The 17,471-nt window shown below is 42.7% G+C and overlaps 1 protein-coding gene across 2 annotated transcripts; it reads right to left on the bottom strand.

The window, feature by feature from the left end:
* Positions 1 to 215: 215 nt before the first annotated feature.
* Positions 216 to 9,620, bottom strand: LOC110520367 (tumor necrosis factor ligand superfamily member 11). Of its 2 annotated transcripts, none has more exons than XM_021597631.2 (4): positions 9,236 to 9,620; positions 6,967 to 7,002; positions 2,345 to 2,504; positions 216 to 2,199 (listed from the first exon to the last, which is right to left on the bottom strand). In XM_021597631.2, the coding sequence occupies exons 1-4, from the start codon at positions 9,428 to 9,430 to the stop codon at positions 1,736 to 1,738; spliced, it is 855 nt and encodes a 284-aa protein (XP_021453306.1). In that variant the 5' UTR covers positions 9,431 to 9,620; the 3' UTR covers positions 216 to 1,735. The 2 variants fall into 2 exon arrangements, with proteins under 2 accessions (XP_021453306.1, XP_021453307.1); XM_021597632.2 differs by having other exon boundaries at positions 2,369 to 2,504; positions 9,236 to 9,618.
* Between the last annotated feature and the right edge of the window lie 7,851 nt (positions 9,621 to 17,471).

Here is a 17,471-nt window from a genome sequence, read left to right as displayed (position 1 = left end):
GTTGACTCGGTACTGGTACCCCTTGTATATAGTCTTGTAATTGTCATTTTGTGTTACTGTTTTTCCTTTTAGTTTATTTAGCACATTTTTCTTTTTTAAACTCTGCATTGTTGTAAGTAAGCATTTCATGGTAAGGTCTATATGCCTTTTGCGTTCGGCGCATGTGACAAATAGATTTTGATTTGATGATAAAATAATTGAACAAACATCAAACCTATATAGAAAAGTAATGATTTTATTAGTTAAACTGACATAAATAAACATCTTTTTATTTTTTTTATTTTTTTACAAGATGAAGATTTAAAAGTTTGCTACAATCTTATGATGGACAGTATATTCTGCTTCGGCTAGGCAAGTGCACACAGAATTGTCTAAATAAAAAATACATAAATACAGATTTCAACATTGAGCCCCTGTGTTTGAACAAGAAAAGCGCATCTACTGATAAACTAAGTACGGCCTACTGTAATACAGACATCAAATATACATGCTTTTACAGCAGACAGATCATTTAACCAATGGTACATATCTGCATTTTTATGTCAAATAAATACATTTAGTGCATATTCCCATTTACCTTCACGAAGAGTAAAATGAAAAAAGAAACTATAAATTAAAGGTGGACCAAAGTCAATCTGGATCCGCTAGTTTCATAAAGACAATCTTTGCTCTCGTCCCCTACGGTAAGACAGGCCAGCTATCTTCAGTTTGCGTCATTACATCACTTGTTTGTGATTATCATTACTCGTATAAACTACCAAAGACAGGGCAAGGAGAGTTCAATACTATAGTTTGGGGAAAAACAAATCAAAATAAGAAAACAAACATTTGATCCAAACCACAACTATGTTCCCCTCAGTTCCTGGGATGAGGGACGACACCAAGTCTCTCCTGGATAAACAAAGTCAATGCAGTGATGGAGCCATTAGCTACCACTTCTGTACTCCATTTTCAGTATTTTCTTGGAAAACAAAAATGAACAGTTTTATATCACTGTTCTTACACAGCACATTATGTAATGTTAAATGTTGCCTGAACAGACAGTGGTACTGTGTTCACTACTGAATCACATCCTATTCAACCTCTAACCTCTACTTCATCCTTTCCCAAGAGAGACAGAGGAGCATGATTGGTGAAAACTCTACTCCGTTAGAAACAAAGTACCCCAGCTGTGCTTCTGTTCAAGACGATGACAATGTTTAGTAAACTATGAGGGGCCAGGCTAGGGATGAGGAACGACTGTGTCGTTAGCTGATAAACAAACATTTTCAATAGGATTCATACTACTATGCTTGAAAAAAAACATTGTACAAACATTTTCAAAAGCGCTCCCTGGAATTACAAATATCAACAATCTTAAGTGGTTGATAACTATCAGCTGTATAAAATGTTACAGGTCTACTAAAAAAGCATCCAGTGTCGTTTTGGACCACAAGGAAAATGGTTGTCTTGTCTAAAGTATGTGTGCACAGCGTATTATGTGTTTTGTTGAGGCCTAGTGAGTGACCAGAGGTATCCATAACACCTCATCTAAATAACTGCCTATCATCATTCTCTATCGGGTAAGAAGGCTATCTGGTGAAGAGCAACATAGCCCATACCTTTTCAATACAAAAACAAATCAATTACAAATTCAGTAATCTCACATGCAGTAAGTGCTCTGTCTCTCTGTGGTTGTTTGGCAGTTACGCCTGCAGAACGTCTAGTAGCACATCCTCCTTTTCTGTATGTTGGTTCAGTTCCCCATTTTGATCGCCCCAAAGTACGTCCCCTCCGGTTCAGGGTCCAGCATCCAGGCGTTGGACACGTTAACAAACAGTCCGTCCCCGTGCTGTAGCATCACCCCCCTGCCCTGCTGGGCACAGTACATGTTATACTGAGAGTTATTCCAGCGCATGGTGCTGCCTGTCTTCATCAGCACCACAGACTTGCTGGGCGAGGACGTGTGTTTCTCCTGGGAGATGTACTGGATGAGCTGGGCGTTGTTTACGTCCACGGTCTGGGGTGTGGCGAGGGCTTGTCCAGGGGCGTCGCTGGGCTCCATCTCAGGTTCCAGGTCGTAGTAGCGGAAACAGGTCTTGGCGTAGACGTAGTACAGGCCTGACTCGTCCACCAGGAGACGGCCGTCATGGTAACGCATCTTCTTCAGGTGGCCCTGCGCCTCGTCCCAATGGATCATAGCTGCTCTCAGCTCCCCCTCTGGAACAATAATACATCAGCAAGTCAATCAGTTGATCAACTAATCAGCAAATAAATACATCTGTCACATAGTTTTACCATTGTACTGTATATGAATATTGGTTTCAGTAGACTAGTTCTAATCTAGCTATAAACTGTGGCTTACTGTTGGCTACTTCTATGAGCTTACTCTTCACGTAGTCGATGGTCACTTTGATTGGTAGATGAGCTGATGGAAGCCCCTCCCTCCCCTGGTTTTTGCAGCGTTGTCTGCCTTTTCTCGGGTCCCTCAGGGCATCGGCAATGATCGGTTCTGTCTGCACTTCCTGTGGAAATGGAAAGGAAATGGTCCTCAACGGAACCTTACATGTCCAAGCAGGGTGGAACTGTAAAGGCCTGGGAACTCCGGCATCAACAGTTTTAAAAAAGTAGTTACTGAGAGGAGGGATGGATACCACAGGGTAATTTTGTAGTGTAGCTTGTATAGTAGTTTGACAAATTCTTCCCTTCAAATCAGACAGAGTGAGTGACCGTCCAGCTGCAACTCACTATCTAGAAGTGATTTATCATTAGCCCAATCATAATGCTTTCTAAACAGTTGCCTAATGTTTCAACCAATGCTTATTTCATTGTCTATTTTAATTTGTGTGTGCTTGCCTGTGTATCCCACACACTTCTCCCAGTAGTTCTGTCAAATGAACCTCTAAGCTTGGAGCGCTGAGTTGTGAGCAGCACCAGTAATTGTGGTGTGGTTCTGTAACCCTAGGGCAGCTGGTTAATGTCACCTTTCAGATGGATGTTCCTTTCACAGTTCTGGCACCACTTCTAACTTGATTAGATTCAACCCTGGAGTGGTGCGATGACATGTGTATCACCAGTCTGAGCTATAGTACACAGACTGGAGGCAAGACGCAGCACATAGACAAACAAAACAGTCTCTATGCAGGTAAACAATCCCACAGTTCCCCAGGCTGCCTGACTGAACGGGTTCCGTGTGTAGACCTACCGTCTGCTAGAGACACTTACTTCCAGAACAGAGACAATCCTGTAGATGTTTCAACTTGTTTAGTCATTTCCTACAATTTGATCAGCCCTGGTATGTCATCTCCCCTCCACCCCCAGCCAATGTTGAAATGGAAGATTGTTCTTAAGTTACCTGAAAACCACACACAACACCTCTGAACAGAGATGGCACGGAACATTACATATAAAACAGACACTTGTCCTGAAATTATCATCACTGTGGTTTGCAGCACCATTATTGCACCTGCATGACACTAATATTAAATATTTTATATTTACTCAGGAAACAACAGGAGCAGACAGACCTGTAGACATTGAGTCCAAGATTAGTACTGTCGCTCTTCTAAAAACCATTTTGCGTTTAAACATGTTTACAGAAAGGTGGTTTAGAATTAGACAGGGTAAACAAGTCTGGCCAAGGCTCCGGAGAAATAACGGTCTAACTGCCCCTGGCCCAACACGGTGGCATTTGGCCTTGATTTGTGGTGAGACACTCAACCACAATACCTCCTTCCCAGGAATAGATGATTACGTTAGCTGGATAGACACAGAGCTGGGATGGTTACTGGTCTACTATATAAAACTGACTACTGCTGTGTATTCAGACCCAGGCCTACGGCTGTTTCTGGCCAATAAATGACATTCATGAAACAAAGATTCCCTTCACCTGGTGTCCCAGGTCTGAATCAGTCCCCGATTTAGAGGCGACGGGTCAAAACCAGTACACTGTGTGGCCATCCAGGACTATAGTTATCCACTCCTGTGTTGTACTATACTGTTTTACTCTATTGTATCACCTTTCACACAGTTCAGTCCACAGTGCAATAGAAGACTACAGCCCAGCACTGCACAATAGTGTGCAACACTGTACAATAGACAACAGCCATGAGTCATCCATTCCAACCCATTGAGCTCTGAGTATCCTGTGCTCTCTGACCCTCTGGCCATCAGGCTGACCACAGGTCCCACTGTAGGCCCAGCCTGGCTCGATCCTGGCTCAAATCAAAGGGCACTTAGCAAAAGCAAACATGAGACTTGACAGCTCTTAGTAAGGCCTGTTCTTTAAAACCCCCACTAATTTATCAGCAAATTAACACTGGTCCCAGGGAAGACTGTCACCACACACACACGAAAACATACACACACACAGACTGTATGATAACACAGAAGGAGCCAAATGGACCTGTCAGCCTCACACCTCATAAAGCCTAGAGCAGGGTTCACTCTGAAGGCTGGACCAGGGTTGAGACTACAGCACGGGAACCATCCCTGTCCGAGATGTCACTCTGACGACACAAAGGCCTCCTTAGTCCAAGGCAGGACAGAGCGGAGTGGGTGGTTTGTCTAAGCACTCTTTTGGGGCAATAAGAGCAAAGCAAAACATAGTAGAGCTGCTAACTTTGTTTTACTTCCTGGAAAGATTTGTCTGTTCCCGGTGGAAACCTGTGCCAGAGATGGCAGAACATTCCAAGAAGGAATTACAGAAACTCCTGTCTGACCTCAACAATGGTGCATTCCACCGCTATATACCACTGTTACTGATGAGCAAAGGTTCACTCAAGACAAACAGACTAGGCAACTGCCTCTGCCAAACCATGATATCATCTGATTGGTGCCCCACTACAGTACAGTAAATTACAGGCCAACCTGACTCTGACACCCCCCCCCCCCCAATCCTCATCTTATTAGGGTGATGACTGGCTTGACCTCTCTACAGGCTCCAGACCACACTGGGGTTAGGGTTTGAAGCTGGATTTGGCTTAGGGTGTAAAGCTGCTGGGTATGCACAACAAGCTTTCTGCTCCTCACTTTAAAAACAAAAGCATGGGAACAGTACGACTAAGCACAAATTTGAGAACGGGTTACCTTGTCTTTGTTTTAATATAAAAGTTTGTTTTTAAAGTTTTAAATACTGAATTGTACACCACCCCATGCTGATAATACTGCTACTTCCTGGTTGCAATTTATAGGAGGAAGAAATGCCTTGCATCAAAACATTGTTGGAATGCCTTTACTCAACCTACAAGGTGTAATGTGTTGTAACACTTTTCCCCCCCCTTGGTGAAATCCAATGGCTGAACATACACACAAAGGTGGTTACCCAGTAGTTTCCCCTCGCTTCTACTGATATTCTGGTTTGACCAAACAGGACTGCCAAAGGCTAACTCACGCACAGGACCAGGCTGTTTCGTGTCAGAGAATCAATGAATGAAGCCAAAAAGGAAACAGAGCTTTGGAATTTATATCCTGTAGATCAGGGATCATCAACTAGATTCAACAGCAAGACACATTTGTTTTTCTTTTTTTCCTTTCTTGGGTGGATGGTCAGGGGCCCGGAACATAATATACAAATCATTTGTAGACTGCAAATTGACCGCAAGAACCCCAAACTTCATTCATGATTAAAACATAATCATTTCAAACCTTGCTTACATGTGTATACAATCACATACTGTATATCTCGTTTTATTATGCGTGAGAATACTTTGTAGCAAATTTCCAAAATTAAAATCCCTTGGGAGCTGATTTTGCTGGTGCTTTGACAGTTGTATGTCCACCCCAAAAAATAAGATGTCGGAACATTGCTGAGGGACAAGAGCTTTAGTGAGGTCAGGCACTGATGTTGGCCTGGCTCACAGTCTGCGTTCCAATTCATCCCAAAGGTGTTCGATGGAGTTGAGGTCAGGGCTCTATGCAGGCCAGTCAAGTTCTTCCACACCGATCTCGACAAACCATTTCTGTATGGACCTCACTTTGTGCATGGGGCCATTGTCATGCTGAAACAGGAAAGGGCCTTCCCCAAAGTGTTGCCAAAAAGTTGAAAGCACAGAATCGTATAGAATGTCATTGTATGCTGTAGCATTAAGATTTCCCTTCACTGGAACTAAGGGGCCTAGCACAAACCATGAAAAACAGCCCCAGATCATTATTCCTCCTCCACCAAACTTTACAGTTGGCACTATGCATTGGGGCAGGCAGCGTTCTCCTGGAATCCCACGAAACCCATATTCATCCGTCGGACTGCCAGATGGTGAAGCATGATTCATCACTCCAGAGAACTGCTCCAGAGTCCAATGGCGGCGAGCTTTACACCACTCCAGCAGATGCTTGGCTTTGCGCCTGGTGATTTTAGGCTCGTGGACAGACGATCAGTGGTCCTGTTCTGTGAGCTTGTGTGGCCGTTGTGGCTCCTAGATGTTTCCACTTCACAGTAACAGCACTTACAGTTGACCGGGTCAGCTCAAGAGGGGCAGAAATCTGACGAACAGACTTGTTGGAAAGGTGGCATCCTATGACGGGGCCACGTTGAAGGTCACTTAGCTCTTCATTAAGGCCATTTTACTGTCAATGTTTGTCTATGGAGATTGCATGGATGTGCACTCTATGTGCACTTTAGAGCAACGGGTGTGGCTGAAATAGCCGAATCCACTAATTTGAAGGGGTGTCCACATACTTTTTTTATATATAGTGTATATATAACTTGCCCCCCCCCAAAAAAAAGTTGTGTGTTTGTGTATATATGTATATCCTCTTTCACAGTAATTAGCCTATTTATCTGGGATTACCTTTTTAATTAAATTACCAGATAAATACCATCTGATAAGATTATAATATAAAGTGTCATCTGACAATCTCCTGAGCTTTAATGACAAACATATGCCTATTAATTTTACCTTACCAGGAAGTACAGAACAACATACAGTGAAAACCCTCTTTGGACCAATGAGAGGGCTGGTTATTATGATCAGACAGGGGTAAACTCACCTCTATTGGCTGCTGTGGGGCAGAGGAGATGTCTACCTGGAAACAGAAACAAACACTGGCGTTAAGAAGACGAATATTACTTAACAATCCCCCTAATCTATCAGAGTAAAACAGACACACATTGTTGACAGGTAGCCCCAAGGGTGTCACAATTAATTGACTGAAACCTGGAAGACCATGTGAATTGACTCTCTGGCCTACCATTAATTACATTAATTGATCAAATAGTTAAAGAGGACATATTGTAAGAACTGAACTTTATAACCACAACTTCCATCCCTGCCATTTATTGAGCTTTCTAGCATGGACATATAGTCTGGTGAGGCACTGTCTCCCTGGGTTCCAGGTGCCATTTCTCTGTTCTCATCACCAGACCTCTTCAACCATTACCTATAATACTGATTCCTATCCCTATAACCCTATCTAGAACCAGATGTCCTGTACATCCGGGTCTCTCAGACCCTCAGAGTCTGGTGTTTAGAAACAGCCTACAGCAGCACATTCCTCCTGAGGCACGGTGCTGTGCTGCCTCCTGCTCCCTCATCAGATACAGTAACTCATACAGGTGTTCAGACAGGGAGACTGGTGTAGTACCAATATCTCGGCTCTCCTACGTCATGAGTCACCTTAAAGTGCTACCCTGTCACCAGGAGGACCGTTTATTCAGAGAACGGCTCAGTGTCTCTTTTTTCTTAATCTTCGCTGAGTGGAAAGCTAATTCAGCCCAATCAGACGCTTTCTCACTGCAGGACCAGGACAGTCTGAATGGGACACTTTAAATAGGAAGATTGATGGCTCACAGCAGAGATTCTCTCTGCATCCATTTCCTAACACAACCTGGTCCTCGTGCCAAATACAGCTCTAAGATACTCTCTCTCTTCCTACTCTGACTTGTCTCCAGGAGTTAACAAGCTACCAGCACACACCACAACACTTTTGTTTATGGCAAAAGATGGGTCAAACAAACATTGACATTATTCTGCAGCACGCTCGCTCTCTCTTTCTCTCTCCAAACACACACCAGATGCTGGATGGACTTAGTTAGGTCTGTGTGTGAAGACTGATGGGAGTATCGTGATGGAACTGAAATGTTTTCTTGTTTGGCTTGTTGAAACATGAAACTATTCAACTCCACAAACCACCACACAGAAATAATAACAACCCAGAAAGAATGTTAATGCTGTCTTATACAAGACTGATTGTGCAGGGTGATAGGGGTAGCTGACCGGTTAGCCACGTGACTGGCACTGAAGCACGAAAAGTTATTCTGTCTGTCTGTATGCTGAGGGCTAATAGCTTGCCTGGCGAAGACCTGGAGATAAGAGAACTGATACATGTTTATTTTGTATATTGTTGCTTTGGCAATACGAATTTACAAAAATGTTTTGCCAATAAAGCATTTTTGAATTTTGTTTTGAATTTCAGAACAGCTAAAAATCTTTAGGAGAGATGATTGGTGGGTTTCGGAAACCTCCTGGCTATGAACTGTTGCAGCCCACCTCCCCAAACTACATAATAAACTTTCAGAAACATCTGTTTATTCTGAGTATTCAACGGATACCTCTGAAAATCTCTAAATAACAGAGTAACACCCCCAAAACTGCCTGCAATAAGTAAAAACAGCTGTAATTTACAAACAAGATTGCTTGAATGACGGCTTTACAGTATGTTTATCCCCATCTGCCTGACATTCGCTGTTGAGATGTATTGTTGTGAAAACGGGAGATTGCTTTGATAAGGTCTATAACAAATGGCACATAGTGTATTGCCGAAATAACTTTTAACTCCCTATAATCTGGGCGGGAAATCTCAGCAATAGAGAGATGATAGATAGGCTATGTAGAACACAGAGCGCTGACAGCTTGTTTTACTGTTGGAAACAAGTTCACAGAACTACGGTCACTTGCAGCCCAGCGCACAGATTGTTCTAAGAAAGTGCTCACGCTCATCAGCCGCAAGTTTCTCAATAAGTGGCGAGCCGGAACTGTATGCGCAAACCTGCTAGGTTCAAACCTGTGCTCTTCGAACTGCAAAATGTCTTTGTAGCCTATTCCAGGAGAGCAATGCGGAACTGATAACTATTTAATAAACGACAATGTTGCATATTCATATTGTTTAGGCTATTGTTAGGTTGCTTGTTTAAAATCGAACTGCAAGCAGGCAACCCGCAGATCCACGTTAAAATGACGGGCACTAGTGTCGCAACTCGCATGTGTGTCGCATAGGCCTAGTTCTATTATCAACCGTTGTGCACCTTAAAGTGTCTTACCTCTTGGAGATAACCTGTCAAGTGTAACAAGATCGCCACACTCGATGCAATCTGCAGAAATCCCATAATAGCAAGAGTTCCGAATATAAGCGGTCTATAGGTGGGTTCCGAGCCATGGGACGCGTGGTAGCGGGGCTGAGCGCTCTCCGTGTCGGAGTGGTTCCTCAGGTAGCCTCGGTAATCATTAGCTGCCATGGTGAGACCTGGTGCTCTGGATGAATAGCCTACTTTCAGTGGAAGGAAGGAAATTCTGATCGAGTAGAGCTATAAACAGTGGGTGGGCAGAAGACTAGCGGCTCCCTTTGTAGAGAGACAGCCAATCAGACGAAAGTGATCTCTAGTATCGTGTGTGTGTGTGTGTGCTGCCTGTCAAGACCCGCGCGCACACATATAACCGTAGGACAGGACAGGTTAAACTAGACCGGGCTCTTTATAACACACGGCTGTGGCTGTTGCCCAAGACCACTCCTGCCGCGCTGATGGAATGATTGGTATGGACATTTGCTGGATAAAAAGAGATGGCAGTTACAAGCGCTTTTTGTGTGTCAGAACTAGAAGCACAAGCATTTCGCTACACTGCATTAACACCATGTGTATGAGACAAATAACATTTGATTTGATTTATGATCATAGGAGTCTGGCAGTTACTTTTACTCTAAAGGTTTCCTTTGCAGAGTAAATGTTCCCTAGTTGATGAATTGTCTCATTAGAGAAGTCATTCCCAACCCAAATATCCCTGAGGGATTCACTGTCTGACACCGGATATGACACCGGATGCGTGTGTACCTCTGTGCATGCAAAACCTCAACCACATACTGTCTTCCACGCATCGAATGTGAACACTTACCCAATAATAACCACAAATTGGAGCTGTCACTGTGTCATAGCCAATCATAGCCTGTACACAACAATAGACATTATTACCACTCTGATCAGACAGATCAACAAACTATCACAGCTTATTTTGAAATAGACAAGTTACTGATTCGAAATTCGTGACAGACATATTTGTGTGTATTACACGATATTCATCGCAACACATTTTGCTTTTCACAACAAAAAAATTCTTCATAACCCATAACACATTCCAATTTATTGTGGCTAATGATAGCTAGGCTAATTAGGTGGCTAACGTCAGCTAGGCTAGGGGTGAAGTTTAGTGGTTAAGGTTAGGTTTAGGGGATAGGTAACATGCTAGCTAAGTAGTTAACGGGTTTGATTTATTAGGATCCCAATTAGCGTTAATGGCAACAGCTAGTCTTACTGGTGTTCGACACATAACGAAAAAGACATTACGGCCAAAGACTTTGACATTTACATACAGTACCAGTCAAAGGTTTGGACACACCTACTTATCCATGGTTTTTATTTGTACTATTTTCTACATTGTAGAATAGTGAAGACATCAAAACTATGAAATAACACATGGAATCATGAGAGGCTGGTATCAGCTGATGTACGAAGGGCTATATAAATACATTTGATTTGATTTGAATCATGTAGTAACCAAATAAGTGTTTAACAAATACATTTTATATTTGAGATTCTTCAAGGTAGCCACCCTTTGGTTTGATGAGAGCTTTGCACACTCTTGGCATTCTCCCAACCAGCTTTATGAGGTAGTCACCTGGAATGCATTTTAATTGACAGGTGCGCCTTGTTAAAAGTTCATTTGTGGAGTTTTTTTCCTTAATGCATTTGAGCCAATCAGTTGTAGCGGTGGTATACAGAAGATAGCCCTATTTGGTAAAATACTAGTCCATATTATGGCAAGAACAGCTCCAATAAGCAAAGAGAAATGAGAGGTCATCATTACTTTAACACATGAAGGTCAGTCAATACGGAAAATGTCAAGAACTTTGAAAGTTTCTTCAAGTGAAGTCGCAAAAAACATCAAGCGCTATGATGAAACTGTCTCTCATGAGGACAGTCACAGGAAAGGAAGACCCAGAGTTACCTCCCTCTGATTAAGAGGATGAGTTCATTAGAGTTACCAGCCTCTGAAATTGCAGCCCAAATAAATGCTTCACAGAGTTCAAGTAACAGACATGTCTCAACATCAACTGTTCAGAGGAGACTGTGAATCAGGCCTTCATGGTTGAATTTCTGCAAGGAAACCACTACTAAAGGACACCAATAAGATGAGTAGGTGAACCGTATGTGTGGTTCCCACCATGAAGCATGGAGGAAGATGTGTGAGGGTGCTTTGCTGGTGACACTGTCTGTGATATGCCATCCCATCTGCTTTGCGCTTAGTGGGACTGTCATTTTGTTTTTCAACAGGACAATGACCCAACACACGTCCAAGCTGTGTAAGGACTATTTGACCAAGAAGGAGAGTGACAGAGTGCTGCATCAGATGACCTGGCCTCCACAATCACCTGACCTCAACCCAATTGAGATGGTTTGGGATGAGTTGGACCGCAGAGTGAATGAAAAGCAGCCAACAAGTGCTCAGCATATGTAGGAACTCCTTCAAGACTGCTGGTTGAGAGAATGCCAAGAATGTGTAAAGCTGTCAAGGCAAAGGGTGGCTACTTTGAAGAATCTAAAATATATTTAGATTTAGCACTTTTTTGGTTACAACATGATTCCATGTGTTATTTCAAAATTTGATGTCTCCACTATTATTCTACAATATAGAAAATTGTAAAAATAAAGAAACTCTGGAATGATTAGGTGTGTCAACTTTTGACTGGTAAAGTACATTTAAAACAACATGTAGTGTGCGTGTATCTATCAGTTATGCATAGGCTACATGTCAGTACATACACACAACAATTAGGTTAAGGTTAGGTAGGAGATAGGTTATTAAAAGATTAGGGTTAGGGCTAGCTAACATGCTGGTAGATGCAAAGTAGCTACAAAGTAGTAAGCAGTTGTTAATTAGCTAAAATGCTAATTCGAACACGCAACCTTTGGGTTAATTTTAGTGATTTGAATTCAATGAGTATGAATGTGTATAGCAGAATGCATGCTATGGGGCTATTAAAGTCAGTACCAAACGCCAAAAACTTTACAATCTAGTCCAATACAATTCAATAAAATGTTCTGTCCCCTTACAGCAATTGGTTCCTGCCTCAGCTTCTTCACTGTGAGTATTACAGGGTCTAAACTGTATATAATATCAACATCCCAGTGATCCTCCTCTGGCCATTAGAATTATACTGGAATAACCTCCCTGCTCTACTGGAATAACCTCCCTGCTCTACTCTGTTTTCTGATGACAGCAAATGAAACAACAACATAGTATTTGAAAACCCAGCAGAAAGAAAAACTCTGTTTTGAAACACAGGTTATTTTAGGCAGACACTGTGACAATAGAAAGGGGGGATGGGGAGGGGGTTGGTGAATTTGCAAAAATCCAAGTGAATCTCTGGGTGCCAGTGGAGTTCATGGGAGAAATGTGGCTATTTTACGTCTTTAGCCCTAAACCAGCAAACCTCCTGGCGCTAGAAACAAGTAATACTCCGTCATTATGGGCTTTTTGATTTTCACAAAACCACATGCACATGATTTCAGTTGTGTAGTAGAACTATATTTAATTTGTTTGCAATGGATGTCTCCCTGTTCTTTATAGGCTACATGCTTTACAAACCTACCTCCATCTACTGTCAGATGCCAAGGTCACTACCATTGTAGGTCAGCAAAATACATCCTACTTCAATAACCTTCTGACCTTAGGTTTGACCTCCCTGACATGGTTTGCAAACCTGCCTCCCATTGGTAGACATTCATCTGCACTCATCTGATAGGAGAGGCAAACACTGACTGAGTAAAGCCAGAGTGTCTATGTATCCGGATGACTCAACACTACTGTATACACATCAGCTACTACAGCGACTGAAATGACTGCAACTGACAACTGCTTGGAGTAACCCTAGATTGTAAACTGTCATGGTCAAAACATATTGATGCAGTAGTAAAGATGGGGAGAAGTCTGTCCATAATAAAGCACTGCTCTGCCTTCTTAACAACACTATCAACAAGGCAGGTCCTACAGGCCCTAGTTTTGTCGCACCTTGACTACTGTTCAGTCGTGTAGTCAGGTGCCACAAAAAAGGACTTAGGAAAATTGCAATTGGCTCCCAACAGGACAGCACGGCTGGCCCTTGGATGTACACAGAGAGCTAATATTAATAATATACATGTCAATCTCTCCTGGATAAAAGTGGAGAAGATATTGACTTCATCACTACTTTTATTTATGTTGAATGCACCGAGCTGTCTCTGGCACACAGCTCAGACACCCATACATACCCCACAAGACATGCCACAAGACGTCTCTTCACAGTCCCCAAGTCTAGAACAGACTATGGGAGGCACACAGTACTACATGTAACTCTGTTCCACATTAAGTAACTGAAGTAATCAGTAAAATCAGATTTAAAAAATGCAACAGCGGGGACTGTGAAGCAACACAAACACATTTTTTTTTCTTTTTTTTTTTTTAACCTTTATTTAACTAGGCAAGTCAGTTAAGAACAAATTCTTATTTTCAATGACGGCCTAGGAACAGTGGGTACCTTGTACCTTGTCAGCTCGGGGGTTTGAACTTGCAACCTTCCGGTTACTAGTCCAAAGCTCTAACCACTAGGCTATCCTGCCGGCTATCCTGCATACACACACACACACACACACAAACATACGCACTATACATACATATGGATTTAGTACTGTAGATAGGTGGTGGGGGGGAGTATGGGCCTGAGGGAACACAGCGTGTTGTGAAATCTGTGAATGTATTGTAATATTTAAAAAATGGTATAACCTGCCATAATGTTGCTGGACCCCAGGAAGAGTAGATGCTACTTTGGAAGCAGCTAATGGGGATCCATAATAAATACAACCCCTCTTCCCTTCCTCCATGAACTTTTGAACTTGGCTGCCTGTGCCCTGGCCCTGTGCTTCTGGCTCTGTCTGTGGCTCTACCCCTGCCTCTAACTGTGATCCTGTTAGCTCCTCTCCCGGTCAGCAGTGCAATACACCGTGAGAACCTGTGTTTAGCTGTGGCTTTCCTGCTCTACCCTCAGCTATTTCCCCCCAGCCCAGGAACCTGGACTAGCGGCCTGCGGTACAGCAAAGGTTTGGGTGGTGTTGTGTTTGTGTGTGTGGTATTCCTCTGTGTTTTGCCATGTGAGCTGTTCTGGTCTCTGCCAGAGAGGAGTGGGGCGGACCGAGCCCTGAAGATGGAGAGAGAGAATTCTGTGTTAAATAGACCCCTAGTGTTCTATTAAGGAGATTGGCAGGAGTGGACATACATACAGACCTCAATAACCATTCTTATGAGTTTAACAACTCACCTGCAACCAGTAAGCCTCGTCCTAACCTTAACCCCAAAGAATATATATAAAGATGTTCTACTTGCTCATCAATTCTGACAATATCACCACTGACCTTTCTACCGTGGCCATATAGTAACCATCTGATTACTAGCTCTCCCCATAGAGCACAGTCTGAAGCAAGAGGTGTGGGGTTAAAGGTCAGAACCTCGTCCCTAGTATGTCAGACTGTTAAGTCACAGTGAGAAGAGAAGGTTCCGGTAGTCTAGACTTCTCATGGCTATTTCAGTTTCAAAACAACCAGCGTGATTTCACTGGATTCAGGTTCTTTTGAAGCCCACAAGTGGGCAGAGATTTTAAATTAGAATGGCCAAATACTGTATAATAAGAAAGTGGATGTGTATGCACTGTTTGGGAGTTTTGGTCTGTGATATTTGTAACCCCGTCCCCAGGCTCAATTGCTACCACACATAGAGAGCCAGCTGGGTGGACTTGATAATATTGGTGACGTGTTTTTGTGTGCAACATTTCCTTCAATTGCTAATTTTAGTAGTTTGTCATTGATTTGATTGAGCAGTCTAGAAAATGTGTCATTTGAGGGTTTTTGCTAACAGGGTTATTTGCAGGTAAACAGTTGTGTAATAGATGTGTCCTCAGTTAATTTATTCATAGTCTGAAATAGAGAATGAATTACAATTGCCTTGTTGTATTGTCGGTCTCTCCCCTGCCTCCCACATCCTCTGTGGTAACAACTTCATCCCCAATCTGCCATCACACACACACACACACACACACACTTGTGCAATAACACAACCTTTCAAAGAGCATAAAGAGGTAGACAGACTCCACCAAAGGTCTGTCTTCTGTCTCCTGGATTATTACATAGTAACCTGCTTAGCAACTAGGATATATACAGTGAAGTTCAACCTCCACTCCAACACACACACTCTCCGTCCACATCTCACATCACATTGGTCAGTGGTTTTATCAAAACTATACATTTTAAAAAGAACATTTGAGAAATTGTAGTCTAAGTAGCGATATTCCTGCTTATTAGACCGATTTCTAAACTGAACAAAAATAAACACAACATGCAACAATTTCAAAAATTTTATTGAGTTACAGTTCAAATAAGGAAATATGAAAATTGAAAAAAATGAATTAGCCCCTAATCTATGGATTTCACAACTGGGAATACAGATATGCATCTGTTTGCCAAAGAGACCTTTTAAAAAAGTAGAGGCGTGGATCAGAGAACCAGTCAGTATTTGGTGTGACCACCACTTGCCAAATGCAGCGCGACACATGTTCTTTGTATAGAGCTAATTGATCAGGCTGTTTATTGTGGGCTGTGGAATGTTGTCCCACTCCTCTTCAATGGCTGTGCGAAGTTGCTGGATATTGGCGGGAACTGGAATACGCTGTCGTACATGTTGATCCAGAGCATCCCAAACGTGCTCAATGGGTGACATGTCTAGTGATTATGCAGACCATGGAAGAACTGGGACATGTTCTGCTTCCAGGAATTGTGTACAGATCCTTACGACAATGGACCTCAGGATCTCGTTACGATATCTCTGTGCATTCAAATTGCCACCGATTTAAAATGCAATTGTGTTCGTTGTCCATAGCTTATGCCTGCCCATACTATAACCCCACCGCCACAATTTATTTAAATGTATTTTATTTAACCTTAACACTGTATCATATCTCCAGGGCTGTGGTGTTTTGAAGTGACCACAGAGGAAGAAGAGGTTTTGGGAGGGAGATTGATGTCATGTACCGGGCACTCTGTTCACAATGTTGACATCAGCAAACCACTCACCCACACGACGCCATACACGCTACGCTGTCTGTCATCTGCCCGGTACAGTTGAAACCCGGGATTTAACCGTGAACAGCACACTTTCCCAGCGTGCCAGTGGCCATTGAAGTTGAGCATTTGGCTACTGAAGTCAGTTACGACACCGAACTGCAGTCAGGTCAAGACCATGGTGAGGACGATGAGCATGTAGATGAGCTTCTCTGAGACGGTTTGTGACTGTTTGTGCAGTAAATTCTTCGGTTGTGCAAACCCACAGTTATCAGCAGCTGTCTGGGTGGCTGGTGTCAGACGATCCCACAAGTGAAGAAGTCGGATGTGGAGGTCCTGGGCTGGCGTGGTTACACATGATCTGCGGTTGTGAGACCCCTTGGACGTACTGCCAAATTCTTCAAACGACGTTGAAGGTGGCTTATGGTAGAGAAATTAATATTAAATGCTCTGGCAACAGCTCTGGTGGACATTCCTGCAGTCAGCATGCCAATTGAATGCTCCCTCAACTTGAGACATCTGTGGCATTGTGTAGTGTAACAAAACTGCAAGTTTTAGTGTCCTTTTATTGTCCCCAGCACAAGGTGCACCTGTAATGATCATGCTGTTTAATCAGCTTCTTGATATGCCACATCTGTCAGGTGGATGGATTATTTAGCAAAATGATAAATGCTAACTAACAGGGATGTAGACAAATTTGTGCACACAATTTGAGAGAAATAATATTTTTGTGCATATGGAACATTTCTGGGATCTTTTATTTCAGCTCATGAAACATGGGACCAACCATTTAAATGTTGTGTTTTACCTTTTGGTTCAGTATAGATTTAGATTGTGGGTGGGTTTATGAGTGGGTGAGTTGGGGTGGTGAATGCAGAACATTATTAGAGCAGACAGTGGGTTGTGGATTGAAACACAGTCCCCTGGTAGAGATACAAACATGGCATCAGAATCACATTGTTTATGTTTACTAATGTTTCACTATTAATGCTGCTGGTAGGGTTTCCTACCTTGGGACAAAACGTTTCAAGAGAGCAGTATCACACCATGACCATGACTCCCATCAGGGTGTGTATGTGTGTGGAGAAAGTTAATATGTGTGTGTGTGTAGGGGAGGCAGCAGTCTACTGCCCTCTGAATG

The sequence above is a fragment of the Oncorhynchus mykiss genome, chromosome 3 (assembly GCF_013265735.2).
Source record: "Oncorhynchus mykiss isolate Arlee chromosome 3, USDA_OmykA_1.1, whole genome shotgun sequence".
In the NCBI taxonomy this organism is placed as follows: domain Eukaryota; kingdom Metazoa; phylum Chordata; class Actinopteri; order Salmoniformes; family Salmonidae; genus Oncorhynchus; species Oncorhynchus mykiss.
This window is presented reverse-complemented; position numbering and strand designations above follow the sequence as displayed.

Coding starts and splice junctions, on each gene's coding strand:
- LOC110520367 (XM_021597631.2), bottom strand. CDS start 9,430: ATGGCAGCTAATGATTACCGAGGCTACCTGAGGAACCACTCCGACACG. Junction 7,003..9,235: donor TGACAGGTTATCTCCAAGAG/GTAAGACACTTT, acceptor TTCTGTTTCCAG/GTAGACATCTCCTCTGCCCC. Junction 2,505..6,966: donor CCCCACAGCAGCCAATAGAG/GTGAGTTTACCC, acceptor CCATTTCCACAG/GAAGTGCAGACAGAACCGAT.